This window comes from Oncorhynchus masou, unplaced genomic scaffold, assembly GCF_036934945.1.
Source record: "Oncorhynchus masou masou isolate Uvic2021 unplaced genomic scaffold, UVic_Omas_1.1 unplaced_scaffold_1959, whole genome shotgun sequence".
NCBI classification, from domain to species: domain Eukaryota; kingdom Metazoa; phylum Chordata; class Actinopteri; order Salmoniformes; family Salmonidae; genus Oncorhynchus; species Oncorhynchus masou.
The window spans coordinates 50,746-68,540 of NW_027008453.1; the positions used below are offsets into that span (position 1 = coordinate 50,746).

The 17,795-nt window shown below is 41.9% G+C and overlaps 1 protein-coding gene across 1 annotated transcript in view; it reads right to left on the bottom strand.

Annotated features, from left to right (window-relative positions):
* Nucleotides 1–17,795, bottom strand: part of LOC135532640 (lysosomal-trafficking regulator-like) — a 62,952-nt gene that overhangs the window by 16,854 nt on the left and 28,303 nt on the right. Inside the window, exons 8-9 of the mRNA XM_064960105.1 lie at nucleotides 4,788–4,924; nucleotides 3,379–3,477 (exon numbers count right to left, since the gene is read on the bottom strand). Of these exons, the coding sequence (XP_064816177.1) occupies nucleotides 3,379–3,477; nucleotides 4,788–4,924 (236 nt within the window). The remainder of the gene's footprint in view (nucleotides 1–3,378; nucleotides 3,478–4,787; nucleotides 4,925–17,795) is intronic.

Genomic DNA, 17,795 nt, shown 5'->3' on the forward strand with positions numbered 1-17,795 from the left:
GTCACAGACAAACCTGGCTGCCCAGAGAGGACAGGCTGGCTATAGAGACCGGTCGTCACAGACAAACTGATGGACAGCCAGTGAAAAGTGCAAAGTAATGTCGATAATATTTCCCATCTTGTTTTGTTTTGTCTTTCATACCACGTCATGTGTCTTCTCAGTCTTGTTGACACTGGTCTACTACCAGGTCATGTGTCTTCTCAGTCATGCTGACACTGGTCTACTACCAGGTCATGTGTCTTCTCAGTCATGTTGACACTGGTCCACTACTATTGCTTTAATGTATTGTTGTTCTCACTAATATTGTTGTTGTAGTTGTTGTTAATGGTAATCCCATGTCCACTACTACTATTATTATTGCTGTTGGTCCCAACATTTATTTATATATAAATATATATATAAAATTGTTCTATAGGTATACTTTCACAATGTAATTAATAATGAACTTGCCATGTCAATAAATTGAACTGAGACAGACAGACAGAGAGCGAGACAGACAGACAGAGAGCGAGACAGACAGACAGAGAGCGAGACAGACAGACAGAGAGCGAGACAGACAGACAGAGAGCGAGACAGACAGACAGAGAGCGAGACAGACAGACAGAGAGCGAGACAGACAGACAGAGAGCGAGACAGACAGACAGAGAGCGAGACAGACAGACAGAGAGCGAGACAGACAGACAGAGAGCGAGACAGACAGACAGAGAGCGAGACAGACAGACAGAGAGCGAGACAGACAGACAGAGAGCGAGACAGACAGACAGAGAGCGAGACAGACAGACAGAGAGCGAGACAGACAGACAGAGAGCGAGACAGACAGACAGAGCGAGACAGAGAGAGAGACAGACAGACAGAGACAGAGTATGCACTGTGGGGGTCTCGGGGGAGGGATAATGGTAGGTCAGTGGGTGTTGATGTGGAGGCGGACGGATGGAAGGATGGAGAGAGGACGATGGCTGGAGGGTGGATGGTGACTGAGGGTGTTGCCATGGAGACCCACAGTAATGTACTCAATGTGGTGCTGGTAAAGAGAGAGAGAGGCGAGAGAGCGAAAGAAAGGGGGAGAAAGTGAAAGACAGAAAAGGGAGAGAGAGAGAAAAGGGAGAGAGAGAGAAAAGGGAGAGAGAGAGGGAGAAGAGAGAGAGAGGGAGAAGAGAGAGGGAGAAGAGAGAGAAGAGAGAGAGAGAAGAGAGGGAGAAGAGAGAGAGGAGAGAAGAGAGAGAGGGAGAAAAGGGAGAGAGAGAAGAGAGAGAGGGAGAAGAGAGAGAGGGAGAGGGAGAAAAGAGAGAGAGAGGGGGGGAAAAGAGAGAGGGGGAGAAAAGAGAGAGGGGGAGAAAAGAGAGAGGGGGAGAAAAGAGAGAGGGGGAGAAAAGAGAGAGGGGAGAAAAGAGAGAGGGGGAGAGGGAGAAGAGAGAGAGAGAGGGAGAAGAGAGAGAGAAAAGGGAGAGAGAAAAGGGAGAGAGAAAAGGGAGAGAGAGAAAAGGCCTTGCTATTGAGAAATGCCGCCGTAGGCAGACATGGCTCTCAAGAGAGGACAGGCTATGTGCTCACTGCCCACAAAATGAGGTGGAAACTGAGCTGCACTTCCTAACCTCCTGCCAAATGTATGACCATATTAGAGACCCATATTTCCCTGAGATTACACAGATCCACAAAGAATACAAAAAAATCAAGCACACAGCCATGCAATCTCCATAGACAAACACTGGAACTAGAATGGCCCTTTACTGAAGAGCTCAGTGACTTTCAACGTGGTACCGTCATAGGATGCCACCTTTCCAACAAGTCTGCTAATCCAGTGTCTGCCCTGCTAGAGCTGCCCAGGTCAACTGTAAGTGCTGTTATTGTGAAGTGGAAACCTCTAGGAGCAACAACGGCTCAGCCGCGAAGTGGTAGGCCACACAAGCTCACAGAACGGGACCACTGAGTACTGAAGCGCATAAAAATCATCTTTCTTCGGTTGCAACACTCACTACTGAGGTCCAAACTGCCCCTGGAAGCAACGTCAGCACAATAACTGTTCGTCAGGAACTTCATAAAATGGGTTTCCATGGTCGAGCAGCTGCATACAAACCTAAGATCACCATGCACAATGCCAAGCGCTGGCTGGAGTGGATCACCACCATTGGACTCTGGAGCAATGGAAACACATTCTCTGGAGTGATGAATCACTTCACCCTCTGGCAGTCAGACGGACAGATCTGGGTTTGGCGGATGCCAGGAGAACGCTACCTGCCCCAATGCATAGTACCAACTGTAAAGTTTGGTGGAGGAGGAATAATGGTCTGGGGCTGTTTTTCATGGTTTGGGCCCCTTAGTTCCAGTGAAGGGAAATCTTAACGCTACAGCATTCGATGACATTCTAGATGATTCTGTGCTTCCAACTTTAAGGCAACAGTTTGGGGAAGGCCCTTCTCTGCTTCAGCATGACAACGCTGTCGTGCACATAGCGAGGTCCATACAGAAATGGTTTGTCGAGATCGGTGTGGAAGAACTTGACAGGCCTGCACAGAGCCCTGACCTCAACACCATAGAACAACTTTGGGATGAATTGAAAAACCGACTACGAGCCAGGCCTAATCGCTCAACATCAGTGGACGGCCTCACTAATGAGCCCAAGTCCCCACAGCAATGTTCCTACATCTAGTGGAAAGCCTTCCCAGAAGAGTGGAGGCTGTTATAGCAGCAATGTTCCTACATCTAGTGGAAAGCCTTCCCAGAAGAGTGGAGGCTGTTATAGCAACAATGTTCCTACATCTAGTGGAAAGCCTTCCCAGAAGAGTGGAGGCTGTTATAGCAGCAATGTTCCAACATCTAGTGGAAAGCCTTCCCAGAAGAGTGGAGGCTGTTATAGCAGCAATGTTCCTACATCTAGTGGAAAGCCTTCCCAGAAGAGTGGAGGCTGTTACAGCAGCAATGTTCCTACATCTAGTGGAAAGCCTTCCCAGAAGAGTGGAGGCTGTTATAGCAGCAATGTTCCTACATCTAGTGGAAAGCCTTCCCAGAAGAGTGGAGGCTGTTATAGCAGCAATGTTCCTACATCTAGTGGAAAGCCTTCCCAGAAGAGTGGAGGCTGTTATAGCAACAAAGGGGGGACCAACTCCATATTAAAGCCTTCCCAGAAGAGAGGAGGCTGTTATAGCAACAAAGGGGGGACCAACTCCATATTAAAGCCTTCCCAGAAGAGAGGAGGCTGTTATAGCAACAAAGGGGGGACCAACTCCATATTAAAGCCTTCCCAGAAGAGAGGAGGCTGTTATAGCAACAAAGGGGGGACCAACTTCATATTAATGATTTTGGACTGAGATGTTGAGGAGCACTTACTTTTGTTTATGCAGTGTGTATATATATTGAGAGAGATAGGCTTGTACTACTCACAGTTGTAGTATTGAAGCGGTTAATATAGGCCGTGATGACTCCACACCTACTGCCGGTGAACAGCTGACAACCATCAGACACCCAGGCACACGCTGTTACCTAGAGAGAGAGAATGATAAATACAGTAGTCTTCATATACAGTAGGTGATGTACTGAAGAAAAGTACAAGGAGTTGTAGAGTCTCTCATTGCCCTGTCATTAACAGCCTCAATGAGTTGTAGAGTCTCCCATTGCCCTGTCATTAACAGCCTCAATGGGTTGTGGAGTCTCCCATTGCCCTGTCATTAACAGCCTCAATGAGTTGTAGAGTCTCCCATTGCCCTGTCATTAACAGCCTCAATGAGTTGTGGAGTCTCCCATTGCCCTGTCATTAACAGCCTCAAGGAGTTGTGGAGTCTCCCATTGCCCTGTCATTAACAGCCTCAATGAGTTGTGGAGTCTCCCATTGCCCTGTCATTAACAGCCTCAAGGAGTTGTGGAGTCTCCCATTGCCCTGTCATTAACAGCCTCAATGGGTTGTGGAGTCTCCCATTGCCCTGTCATTAACAGCCTCAATGAGTTGTAGAGTCTCCCATTGCCCTGTTATTAACAGCCTCAATGAGTTGTGGAGTCTCCCATTGCCCTGTCAGAGTTGTGGCGTCTCCCATTGCCCTGTCATTAACAGCCTCAATGAGTTGTGGAGTCTCCCATTGCCCTGTCAGAGTTGTGGAGTCTCCCATTGCCCTGTCATTAACAGTCTCAATGAGTTGTGGAGTCTCCCATTGCCCTGTCATTAACAGTCTCAATGAGTTGTGGAGTCTCTCATTGCCCTGTCATTAACAGCCTCAATGAGTTGTGGAGTCTCCCATTGCCCTGTCATTAACAGCCTCAAGGAGTTGTGGAGTCTCCCATTGCCCTGTCATTAACAGCCTCAAGGAGTTGTGGAGTCTCCCATTGCCCTGTCAGAGTTGTGGAGTCTCCCATTGCCCTGTCATTAACAGCCTCAAGGAGTTGTGGAGTCTCCCATTGCCCTGTCAGAGTTGTGGAGTCTCCCATTGCCCTGTCATTAACAGTCTCAATGAGTTGTGGAGTCTCCCATTGCCCTGTCATTAACAGTCTCAATGAGTTGTGGAGTCTCTCATTGCCCTGTCATTAACAGCCTCAATGAGTTGTGGAGTCTCCCATTGCCCTGTCATTAACAGCCTCAAGGAGTTGTGGAGTCTCCCATTGCCCTGTCATTAACAGCCTCAAGGAGTTGTGGAGTCTCCCATTGCCCTGTCAGAGTTGTGGAGTCTCCCATTGCCCTGTCATTAACAGCCTCAATGAGTTGTGGAGTCTCCTATCTGGGTCACAGACCCTGGTCTTAATCTTCAGTCAGCTATATGAATATACATTGAGGGTTTAGTGATATTAAAGGTACAGCAGTTTACCTGGTGGAGTGGAGAGCACTGTATGAAGTTGATGGGAGGTTCACTCTGTTTGCTCTTCAGCCTCAGCATGTTGTCAGCATAGCCCCAACTCAAGATGGCAGACCACTGGATATCTGTACTGTGCATGCTCCTCACACCTAGAGACACAGAGGAGAGGGTCAGTGCTCCTCACACCTAGAGACACCGAGGAGAGGGTCAGTGCTCCTCACACCTAGAGACACAGAGGAGAGGGTCAGTGCTCCTCACACCTAGAGACACAGAGGAGAGGGTCAGTGCTCCTCACACCTAGAGACACAGAGGAGAGGGTCAGTGCTCCTCACACCTAGAGACACAGAGGAGAGGGTCAGTGCTCCTCACACCTAGAGACACAGAGGAGAGGGTCAGTGCTCCTCACACCTAGAGACACAGAGGAGAGGGTCAGTGCTCCTCACACCTAGAGACACAGAGGAGAGGGTCAGTGCTCCTCACACCTAGAGACACAGAGGAGAGGGTCAGTGCTCCTCACACCTAGAGACACAGAGGAGAGGGTCAGTGCTCCTCACACCTAGAGACACAGAGGAGAGGGTCAGTGCTCCTCACACCTAGAGACACAGAGGAGAGGGTCAGTGCTCCTCACACCTAGAGACACAGAGGAGAGGGTCAGTGCTCCTCACACCTAGAGACACAGAGGAGAGGGTCAGTGCTCCTCACACCTAGAGACACAGAGGAGAGGGTCAGTGCTCCTCACACCTAGAGACACAGAGGAGAGGGTCAGTGCTCCTCACACCTAGAGACACAGAGGAGAGGGTCAGTGCTCCTCACACCTAGAGACACAGAGGAGAGGGTCAGTGCTCCTCACACCTAGAGACACCGAGGAGAGGGTCAGTGCTCCTCACACCTAGAGACACAGAGGAGAGGGTCAGTGCTCCTCACACCTAGAGACACAGAGGAGAGGGTCAGTGCTCCTCACACCTAGAGACACAGAGGAGAGGGTCAGTGCTCCTCACACCTAGAGACACAGAGGAGAGGGTCAGTGCTCCTCACACCTAGAGACACAGAGGAGAGGGTCAGTGCTCCTCACACCTAGAGACACAGAGGAGAGGGTCAGTGCTCCTCACACCTAGAGACACAGAGGAGAGGGTCAGTGCTCCTCACACCTAGAGACACAGAGGAGAGGGTCAGTGCTCCTCACACCTAGAGACACAGAGGAGAGGGTCAGTGCTCCTCACACCTAGAGACACAGAGGAGAGGGTCAGTGCTCCTCACACCTAGAGACACAGAGGAGAGGGTCAGTGCTCTTCACACCTAGAGACACAGAGGAGAGGGTCAGTGCTCTTCACACCTAGAGACACAGAGGAGAGGGTCAGTGCTCCTCACACCTAGAGACACAGAGGAGAGGGTCAGTGCTCCTCACACCTAGAGACACAGAGGAGAGGGTCAGTGCTCCTCACACCTAGAGACACAGAGGAGAGGGTCAGTGCTCCTCACACCTAGAGACACAGAGGAGAGGGTCAGTGCTCCTCACACCTAGAGACACAGAGGAGAGGGTCAGTGCTCCACACACCTAGAGACACAGAGGAGAGGGTCAGTGCTCCTCACACCTAGAGACACAGAGGAGAGGGTCAGTGCTCCTCACACCTAGAGACACAGAGGAGAGGGTCAGTGCTCCTCACACCTAGAGACACAGAGGAGAGGGTCAGTGCTCCTCACACCTAGAGACACAGAGGAGAGGGTCAGTGCTCCTCACACCTAGAGACACAGAGGAGAGGGTCAGTGCTCCTCACACCTAGAGACACAGAGGAGAGGGTCAGTGCTCCTCACACCTAGAGACACAGAGGAGAGGGTCAGTGCTCCTCACACCTAGAGACACAGAGGAGAGGGTCAGTGCTCCTCACACCTAGAGACACAGAGGAGAGGGTCAGTGCTCCTCACACCTAGAGACACAGAGGAGAGGGTCAGTGCTCCTCACACCTAGAGACACAGAGGAGAGGGTCAGTGCTCTTCACACCTAGAGACACAGAGGAGAGGGTCAGTGCTCCTCACACCTAGAGACACAGAGGAGAGGGTCAGTGCTCCTCACACCTAGAGACACAGAGGGTCAGTTTTTAGAGCAGATTAGATTCCATTGCCACAACATCAAAAGACGTGTTACTGTATATATGTCAGGAAAGACCCTTTTTATTTAGTCTGGTTGACCGATCCAAATATAACATGTTTTTTCTTCTCTCATATAAATTAAAAATCAGGTCGCTAGGTGTAGGCAAGGCCATAACCCAATAGGTAAACTGGGATATGACTAAAGAGTTAATCAGGGTAAACTGGGATATGACTAAAGAGTTAATCAGGGTAAACTGGGATATGGCTAAAGAGTTAATCAGGGTAAACTGGGATATGACTAAAGAGTTAATCAGGGTAAACTGGGATATGACTAAAGAGTTTACAATAGGTAAACTAGGATATGACTAAAGAGTTAATCAGGGTAAACTGGGATATGACTAAAGAGTTAATCAGGGTAAACTGGGATATGACTAAAGAGTTAATCAGGGTAAACTGGGATATGACTAAAGAGTTAATCAGGGTAAACTGGGATATGACTAAAGAGTTAATCAGGGTAAACTGGGATATGACTAAAGAGTTAATCAGGGTAAACTGGGATATGACTAGAGAGTTAATCAGGGTAAACTGGGATATGACTAGAGTTAATCAGGGTAAACTGGGATATGACTAGAGTTAATCAGGGTACACTGGGATATGACTAAAGAGTTAATCAGGGTGAACTGGGATATGACTAAAGAGTTAATCAGGGTAAACTGGGATATGACTAAAGAGTTAATCAGGGTAAACTGGGATATGACTAAAGAGTTAATCAGGGTGAACTGGGATATGACTAAAGAGTTAATCAGGGTAAACTGGGATATGACTAAAGAGTTAATCAGGGTAAACTGGGATATGACTAAAGAGTTAATCAGGGTGATTTTTTACACAAACATACAGTTATTTTCCTTTTCATGGTAGTAAGATCTTATCTATTTTTGCTAACTTTTTATGAAATGTATTGGAGTGAGATCATTTATTTGTTATGGGTTTGTATACGGAGTCTGTCCACATCCCCGTTAGACCATTTTATTGGTAAACTACACGGTCATGTAAAAGCTGAAGTGTTTAGTGATCCAGTACACTGATCATCATTTGGTTGTAATCCAGAGGTTAGAACAGTGATCGAGATCCTCTATGAGGCCGTGGAGAGACTAATTGTGGATTTTAAAGAAAACATGAATCAGAGTACAATGACACCTTAGTTTTTAAACCCTGGATTTCTAATCCCTTAATATTATTGTTGGATCTGATTTTAACAGCTAACATTTCGATGGCGATAATAAATAGATATGCAGATAGTGGACAACCTTGTTTTACTCCTCTAGACTGTTTAAAACGTTGATAAGTAGCCATTATTTAATATGTTATGCCTGTTGTTTGCTACACTTAACTTCAACCCATTTTCTAAGAGATTCACGAAAATGTTTATATTCCAGGCATTTATATATAAACTCCAGTCGTACTTTATCAAAAGCCTTTTCAAAATCAGCTATGAATACCGGGCCTGGTTTCCCAGATTTTTCATAATATTCTATTGTTTCTAGTACTTGTCTTATATTATCTCTAAATGTATCGTCCATGTAAAAAACCTGTCTGATTAGGATGAATAATGTCTGACAATACCTTTTGAATTCTATATGCGTTATGCATGTCGCTACTACCACTGGTGTGCCATCCAGGCCTGGAGTTTAGTATACTACCACTGGTGTGCCATCCAGGCCTGGAGTTTAGTATACTACCACTGGTGTGCCATCCAGGCCTGGAGTTTAGTATACTACCACTGGTGTGCCATCCAGGCCTGGAGTTTAGTATACTACCACTGGTGTGCCATCCAGGCCTGGAGTTTAGTGTACTACCACTGGTGTGCCATCCAGGCCTGGAGTTTAGTATACTACCACTGGTGTGCCATCCAGGCCTGGAGTTTAGTATACTACCACTGGTGTGCCATCCAGGCCTGGTGTTTAGTATACTACCACTGGTGTGCCATCCAGGCCTGGAGTTTAGTATACTACCACTGGTGTGCCATCCAGGCCTGGAGTTTAGTATACTACCACTGGTGTGCCATCCAGGCCTGGAGTTTAGTATACTACCACTGGTGTGCCATCCAGGCCTGGAGTTTAGTATACTACCACTGGTGTGCCATCCAGGGAGTTTAGTATACTACCACTGGTGTGCCATCCAGGCCTGGAGTTTAGTATACTACCACTGGTGTGCCATCCAGGCCTGGAGTTTAGTATACTACCACTGGTGTGCCATCCAGGCCTGGAGTTTAGTATACTACCACTGGTGTGCCATCCAGGCCTGGAGTTTAGTATACTACCACTGGTGTGCCATCCAGGCCTGGAGTTTAGTATACTACCACTGGTGTGCCATCCAGGCCTGGAGTTTAGTATACTACCACTGGTGTGCCATCCAGGCCTGGAGTTTAGTATACTACCACTGGTGTGCCATCCAGGCCTGGTGTTTAGTATACTACCACTGGTGTGCCATCCAGGCCTGGAGTTTAGTATACTACCACTGGTGTGCCATCCAGGCCTGGAGTTTAGTATACTACCACTGGTGTGCCATCCAGGCCTGGAGTTTAGTATACTACCACTGGTGTGCCATCCAGGCCTGGAGTTTAGTATACTACCACTGGTGTGCCATCCAGGCCTGGAGTTTAGTATACTACCACTGCTGTGCCATCCAGGCCTGGAGTTTAGTGTACTACCACTGGTGTGCCATCCAGGCCTGGAGTTTAGTATACTACCACTGGTGTGCCATCCAGGCCTGGAGTTTAGTGTACTACCACTGGTGTGCCATCCAGGCCTGGAGTTTAGTGTACTACCACTGGTGTGCCATCCAGGCCTGGAGTTTAGTATACTACCACTGGTGTGCCATCCAGGCCTGGAGTTTAGTGTACTACCACTGGTGTGCCATCCAGGCCTGGAGTTTAGTGTACTACCACTGGTGTGCCATCCAGGCCTGGAGTTTAGTATACTACCACTGGTGTGCCATCCAGGCCTGGAGTTTAGTATACTACCACTGGTGTGCCATCCAGGCCTGGAGTTTAGTGTACTACCACTGGTGTGCCATCCAGGCCTGGAGTTTCCCCAGACTTAAAGGCTTTAATTGCATATGGAAGTTCCTCCTCTGTAATTAGGCCTTCACATGAGTCTTTCTGTACATTTCTATTAATAGAAACAAAATCCTTGCTTAAAGTCCTTTGCTTCGTCTTTCAAAATTGTTTGGTGAATTATGCGTGACTCCATTTGCAAAAAGTTTTAGTAAATTATTTTTGGTAGCATTTCTATGCTGAAGATTAGAAAACCATTTGGTGCATTTCTCCCCATATTCCATCCAGTTCTCTTTATTGGATCGTTCTTGAATAAGTTCCTCCATTTCTTGTTGTTTTTCCTCTAACTTATTCTGTGCCTTTATGGGACAGTTTTTATTGCTATCTAACTGTTCTGTTAGTCTTTCCATTTTTCCTTTTAATATGAGCTCTTCTGACCTAAATAGTTGTTTTCTAGATGAGTACTGAATTGCAGGGCCTCTGAAGGCACATTTAAAAGTGTCCCATACAATAAGGGGATTATAAATTATTCTGTACTGGTTAAAAACAAGTTGTCATCCAGTAGGCTTTAATGACATTTCCAATATCCTCGCCTTTGCGAAAATTCTGTAAGAGTAATGTACAGACCAATTATTCAATGCTGTTTGTTTGTGAATGTAGGACAGACTGACTAATTGTATTCCCAATATCAGGCTGGTAATTTTGGGCTGCATGAGCTTGTGTTCCCATCAGCTAGGCATTAGTTTGCATGTTTTGAGTTTAGGGGGTGTGTCACAATATATATATATCAATTGAACTACTTTGGCAGTGAAATATTTTTACACAACCATCAAATTCATAACTGGAAACTATTCGCGATGGGAAAACACATGCTTGTGTTTTGTCCTACCTCGGGTCGGGTATCTCAAAACTGTCCAGTCCTAGTATAATGTGTCCCCTTGTTCCTAGTATAATATAATGTGTCCCCTTGTTCCTAATATAATGTGTCACCTTGTTCCTAGTATAATATAATGTGTCACCTTGTTCCTAGTATAATATAATGTGTCACCTTGTTCCTAGTATAATATAATGTGTCACCTTGTTCCTAGTATAATATAATGTGTCACCTTGTTCCTAGTATAATCTGTCACCTTGTTCCTAGTATAATATAATGTGTCACCTTGTTCCTAGTATAATCTGTCACCTTGTTCCTAGTATAATATAATGTGTCACCTTGTTCCTAGTATAATGTGTCACCTTGTTCCTAGTATAATGTGTCACCTTGTTCCTAGTATAATATAATGTGTCACCTTGTTCCTAGTATAATATAATGTGTCACCTTGTTCCTAATATAATGTGTCACCTTGTTCCTAGTATAGTATAATGTGTCCCCTTGTTCCTAGTATAATATAATGTGTCACCTTGTTCCTAGTATAATATAATGTGTCCCCTTGTTCCTAGTATAATATAATGTGTCACCTTGTTCCTAATATAATGTGTCCCCTTGTTCCTAGTATAATATAATGTGTCACCTTGTTCCTAATATAATGTGTCACCTTGTTCCTAGTATAATATAATGTGTCCCCTTGTTCCTAGTATAATATAATGTGTCACCTTGTTCCTAGTATAATGTGTCACCTTGTTCCTAATATAATGTGTCACCTTGTTCCTAGTATAATATAATGTGTCCCCTTGTTCCTAGTATAATATAATGTCTCACCTTGTTCCTAGTATAATGTGTCACCTTGTTCCTAGTATAATGTGTCACCTTGTTCCTAGTATAATATAATGTGTCACCTTGTTCCTAGTATAATATAATGTGTCACCTTGTTCCTAGTATAATATAATGTGTCACCTTGTTCCTAGTATAATATAATGTGTCACCTTGTTCCTAGTATAATGTGTCACCTTGTTCCTAGTATATTTGTCACCTTGTTCCTAGTATAATGTGTCACCTTGTTCCTAATATAATGTGTCACCTTGTTCCTAGTGTATTTGTCACCTTGTTGCTAGTATATTTGTCACCTTGTTCCTAGTGTATTTGTCACCTTGTTCCTAATATAATGTGTCACCTTGTTCCTAATATAATGTGTCCCCTTGTTCCTAGTATAATGTGTCACCTTGTTCCTAGTATAATATAATGTGTCACCTTGTTCCTAATATAATGTGTCACCTTGTTCCTAGTATAATGTGTCACCTTGTTCCTAGTATAATATAATGTGTCACCTTGTTCCTAGTATAATCTGTCACCTTGTTCCTAGTATAATATAATGTGTCACCTTGTTCCTAGTATATTTGTCACCTTGTTCCTAGTATAATGTGTCACCTTGTTCCTAGTATAATATAATGTGTCACCTTGTTCCTAGTATAATATAATGTGTCACCTTGTTCCTAATATAATGTGTCACCTTGTTCCTAGTATAGTATAATGTGTCCCCTTGTTCCTAGTATAATATAATGTGTCCCCTTGTTCCTAGTATAATATAATGTGTCACCTTGTTCCTAGTATAATATAATGTGTCCCCTTGTTCCTAGTATAATATAATGTGTCACCTTGTTCCTAATATAATGTGTCCCCTTGTTCCTAGTATAATATAATGTGTCACCTTGTTCCTAATATAATGTGTCACCTTGTTCCTAGTATAATATAATGTGTCCCCTTGTTCCTAGTATAATATAATGTGTCACCTTGTTCCTAGTATAATGTGTCACCTTGTTCCTAGTATAATATAATGTGTCCCCTTGTTCCTAGTATAATATAATGTGTCAACTTGTTCCTAGTATAATGTGTCACCTTGTTCCTAGTATAATATAATGTGTCACCTTGTTCCTAGTATAATATAATGTGTCACCTTGTTCCTAGTATAATATAATGTGTCACCTTGTTCCTAGTATAATATAATGTGTCACCTTGTTCCTAGTATAATGTGTCACCTTGTTCCTAGTATATTTGTCACCTTGTTCCTAGTATAATGTGTCACCTTGTTCCTAATATAATGTGTCACCTTGTTCCTAGTGTATTTGTCACCTTGTTGCTAGTATATTTGTCACCTTGTTCCTAGTGTATTTGTCACCTTGTTCCTAATATAATGTGTCACCTTGTTCCTAATATAATGTGTCCCCTTGTTCCTAGTATAATGTGTCACCTTGTTCCTAGTATAATATAATGTGTCACCTTGTTACTAATATAATGTGTCACCTTGTTCCTAGTATAATATAATGTGTCACCTTGTTCCTAATATAATGTGTCACCTTGTTCCTAATATAATATGTGTCCCCTTGTTCCTAGTATAATATAATGTGTCACCTTGTTCCTAGTATAATATAATGTGTCACCTTGTTCCTAGTATAATGTGTCACCTTGTTCCTAGTATAATATAATGTGTCACCTTGTTCCTAGTATAATATAATGTGTCACCTTGTTCCTAGTATAATATAATGTGTCCCCTTGTTCCTAGTATAATATAATGTGTCCCTTTGTTCCTAATATAATGTGTCACCTTGTTCCTAGTATAATATAATGTGTCCCCTTGTTCCTAATATAATGTGTCACCTTGTTCCTAATATAATATGTGTCCCCTTGTTCCTAGTATAATATAATGTGTCACCTTGTTCCTAATATAATGTGTCACCTTGTTCCTAATATAATATGTGTCCCCTTGTTCCTAGTATAATATAATGTGTCACCTTGTTCCTAGTATAATATAATGTGTCACCTTGTTCCTAATATAATGTGTCACCTTGTTCCTAATATAATATGTGTCCCCTTGTTCCTAGTATAATATAATGTGTCACCTTGTTCCTAGTATAATGTGTCACCTTGTTCCTAGTATAATGTGTCCCCTTGTTCCTAGTATAATATAATGTGTCCCCTTGTTCCTAGTATAATATAATGTGTCCCCTTGTTCCTAGTATAATATAATGTGTCCCCTTGTTCCTAGTATAATATAATGTGTCCCCTTGTTCCTAGTATAATATAATGTGTCCCCTTGTTCCTAGTATAATGTGTCCCCTTGTTCCTAGTATAATGTGTCCCCTTGTTCCTAGTATAATATAATGTGTCCCCTTGTTCCTAGTATAATGTGTCCCCTTGTTCCTAGTATAATATAATGTGTCCCCTTGTTCCTAGTATAATGTGTCCCCTTGTTCCTAGTATAATATAATGTGTCCCCTTGTTCCTAGTATAATATAATGTGTCACCTTGTTACTAGTATAATATAATGTGTCCCCTTGTTCCTAGTATAATATAATGTGTCCCCTTGTTCCTAGTATAATATAATGTGTTCCCTTGTTCCTAGTATAATATAATGTGTCCCCTTGTTCCTAGTATAATATAATGTGTCCCCTTGTTCCTAGTATAATATAATGTGTTCCCTTGTTCCTAGTATAATATAATGTGTCCCCTTGTTCCTAGTATAATATAATGTGTCACCTTGTTCCTAGTATAATGTGTCCCCTTGTTCCTAGTATAATATAATGTGTCCCCTTGTTCCTAGTATAATATAATGTGTTCCCTTGTTCCTAGTATAATATAATGTGTCACCTTGTTCCTAGTATAATATAATGTGTCCCCTTGTTCCTAGTATAATATAATGTGTCACCTTGTTCCTAGTATAATATAATGTGTCACCATGTTCCTAATATAATATAATGTGTCACCTTGTTCCTAGTATAATATAATGTGTCACCTTGTTCCTAGTATAATATAATGTGTCCCCTTGTTCCTAGTATAATATAATGTGTCCCCTTGTTCCTAGTATAATATAATGTGTTCCCTTGTTCCTAGTATAATATAATGTGTCCCCTTGTTCCTAGTATAATATAATGTGTCCCCTTGTTCCTAGTATAATATAATGTGTTCCCTTGTTCCTAGTATAATATAATGTGTCACCTTGTTCCTAGTATAATATAATGTGTCCCCTTGTTCCTAGTATAATAATGTGTCACCTTGTTCCTAGTATAATATAATGTGTCACCTTGTTCCTAGTATAATATAATGTGTCACCTTGTTCCTAGTATAATATAATGTGTCACCTTGTTCCTAGTATAATATAATGTGTCACCTTGTTCCTAGTAGAATGTGTCCCCTTGTTCCTAGTATAATATAATGTGTCCCCTTGTTCCTAGTATAATATAATGTGTCCCCTTGTTCCTAGTATAATATAATGTGTCACCTTGTTCCAAGTATAATGTGTCACCTTGTTCCTAGTAATATAATGTGTCACCTTGTTCCTAGTAATAGTATAATGTGTCACCTTGTTCCTAGTATAATAATGTGTCACCTTGTTCTAGTATAATATAATGTGTCACCTTGTTCCTAGTATAATATAATGTGTCCCCTTGTTCCTAGTATAATAATGTGTCACCTTGTTCCTAGTATAATATAATGTGTCACCTTGTTCCTAGTATAATATAATGTGTCCCCTTGTTCCTAGTATAATGTGTCACCTTGTTCCTAGTATAATATAATGTGTCCCCTTGTTCCTAGTATAATATAATGTGTCCCCTTGTTCCTAGTATAATGTGTCACCTTGTTCCTAGTATAATATAATGTGTCCCCTTGTTCCTAGTATAATGTGTCACCTTGTTCCTAGTATAATATAATGTCTCCTTGTTCCCCTTGTTCCTAGTATAATGTGTCACCTTGTTCCTAGTATAATATAATGTGTCCCCTTGTTCCTAATATAATCTGTCACCTTGTTCCTATAATATAATGTGTCCCCTTGTTCCTAGTATAATGTGTCACCTTGTTCCTAGTATAATATAATGTGTCCCCTTGTTCCTAGTATAATATAATGTGTCACCTTGTTCCTAGTATAATATAATGTGTCCCCTTGTTCCTAGTATAATATAATGTGTCCCCTTGTTCCTAGTATAATATAATGTGTCACCTTGTTAATGTGTCACCTTGTTCCTAGTATAATATAATGTGTCCCCTTGTTCCTAGTATAATCTGTCACCTTGTTCCTAGTATAATATAATGTGTCCCCTTGTTCCTAGTATAATGTGTCACCTTGTTCCTAGTATAATATAATGTGTCCCCTTGTTCCTAGTATAATATAATGTGTCCCCTTGTTCCTAGTATAATATAATGTGTCACCTTGTTCCTAGTATAATATAATGTGTCCCCTTGTTCCTAGTATAATATAATGTGTCACCTTGTTCCTAGTATAAATATAATGTGTCCCCTTGTTCCTAGTATAATATAATGTGTCCCTTGTTCCTAGTATAATATAATGTGTCACCTTGTTCCTAGTATAATATAATGTGTCCCCTTGTTCCTAGTATAATATAATGTGTCACCTTGTTCCTAGTATAATATAATGTGTCACCTTGTTCCTAGTATAATATAATGTGTCACCTTGTTCTAGTATAATATAATGTGTCCCTTGTTCCTAGTATACCTTGTTCCTATAATGTGTCCCTTGTTCCTAGTATCCCCTTGTTCCTAGTATAATATAATGTGTCCCCTTGTTCCTAGTATAATATAATGTGTCCCCTTGTTCCTAGTATAATATGTGTCACCTTGTTCCTAGTATAATATAATGTGTCCCCTTGTTCCTAGTATAATATAATGTGTCACCTTGTTCCTAGTATAATATAATGTGTCCCCTTGTTCCTAGTATAATATAATGTGTCCCCTTGTTCCTAGTATAATATAATGTGTCCCTTGTTCTTGTTCCTTGTTCCTAGTATAATATAATGTGTCACCTTGTTCCTAGTATAATATAATGTGTCCCCTTGTTCCTAGTATAATATAATGTGTCACCTTGTTCCTAGTATAATATAATGTGTCCCCTTGTTCCTAGTATAATATAATGTGTCACCTTGTTCCTAGTATAATATAATGTGTCCCCTTGTTCCTAGTATAATATAATGTGTCACCTTGTTCCTAGTATAATATAATGTGTCACCTTGTTCCTAGTATAATATAATGTGTCACCTTGTTCCTAGTATAATATAATGTGTCACCTTGTTCCTAGTATAATATAATGTGTCACCTTGTTCCTAGTATAATATAATGTGTCACCTTGTTCCTAGTATAATATAATGTGTCACCTTGTTCCTAGTATAATATAATGTGTCACCTTGTTCCTAGTATAATATAATGTGTCCCCTTGTTCCTAGTATAATATAATGTGTCCCTTGTTCCTAGTATAATATAATGTGTCCCCTTGTTCCTAGTATAATATAATGTATAATATAATGTGTCCCCTTGTTCCTAGTATAATATAATGTGTCCCCTTGTTCCTAGTATAATATACCTTGTTCCTAGTATAATATAATGTGTCACCTTGTTCCTAGTATAATATAATGTGTCCCCTTGTTCCTAGTATAATATAATGTGTCCCCTTGTTCCTAGTATAATATAATGTGTCCCCTTGTTCCTAGTATAATATAATGTGTCCCCTTGTTCCTAGTATAATATAATGTGTCCCCTTGTTCCTAGTATAATATAATGTGTAATATAATGTGTCCCCTTGTTCCTAGTATAATATAATGTGTCCCCTTGTTCCTAGTATAATATAATGTGTCCTTGTTCCTAGTATAATATAATGTGTCCTTGTTCCTAATATAATGTGTCCCCTTGTTCCTAGTATAATATAATGTGTCACCTTGTTCCTAGTATAATATAATGTGTCACCTTGTTCCTAGTATAATATAATGTGTCCCCTTGTTCCTAGTATAATATAATGTGTCCCCTTGTTCCTAGTATATAATATAATGTGTCCCCTTGTTCCTAGTATAATATAATGTGTCACCTTGTTCCTAGTATAATATAATGTGTCACCTTGTTCCTAGTATAATATAATGTCCCCTTGTTCCTAGTATAACCTTGTTCCTAGTATAATATAATGTCACCTTGTTCCTAATATAATGTGTCACCTTGTTCCTAG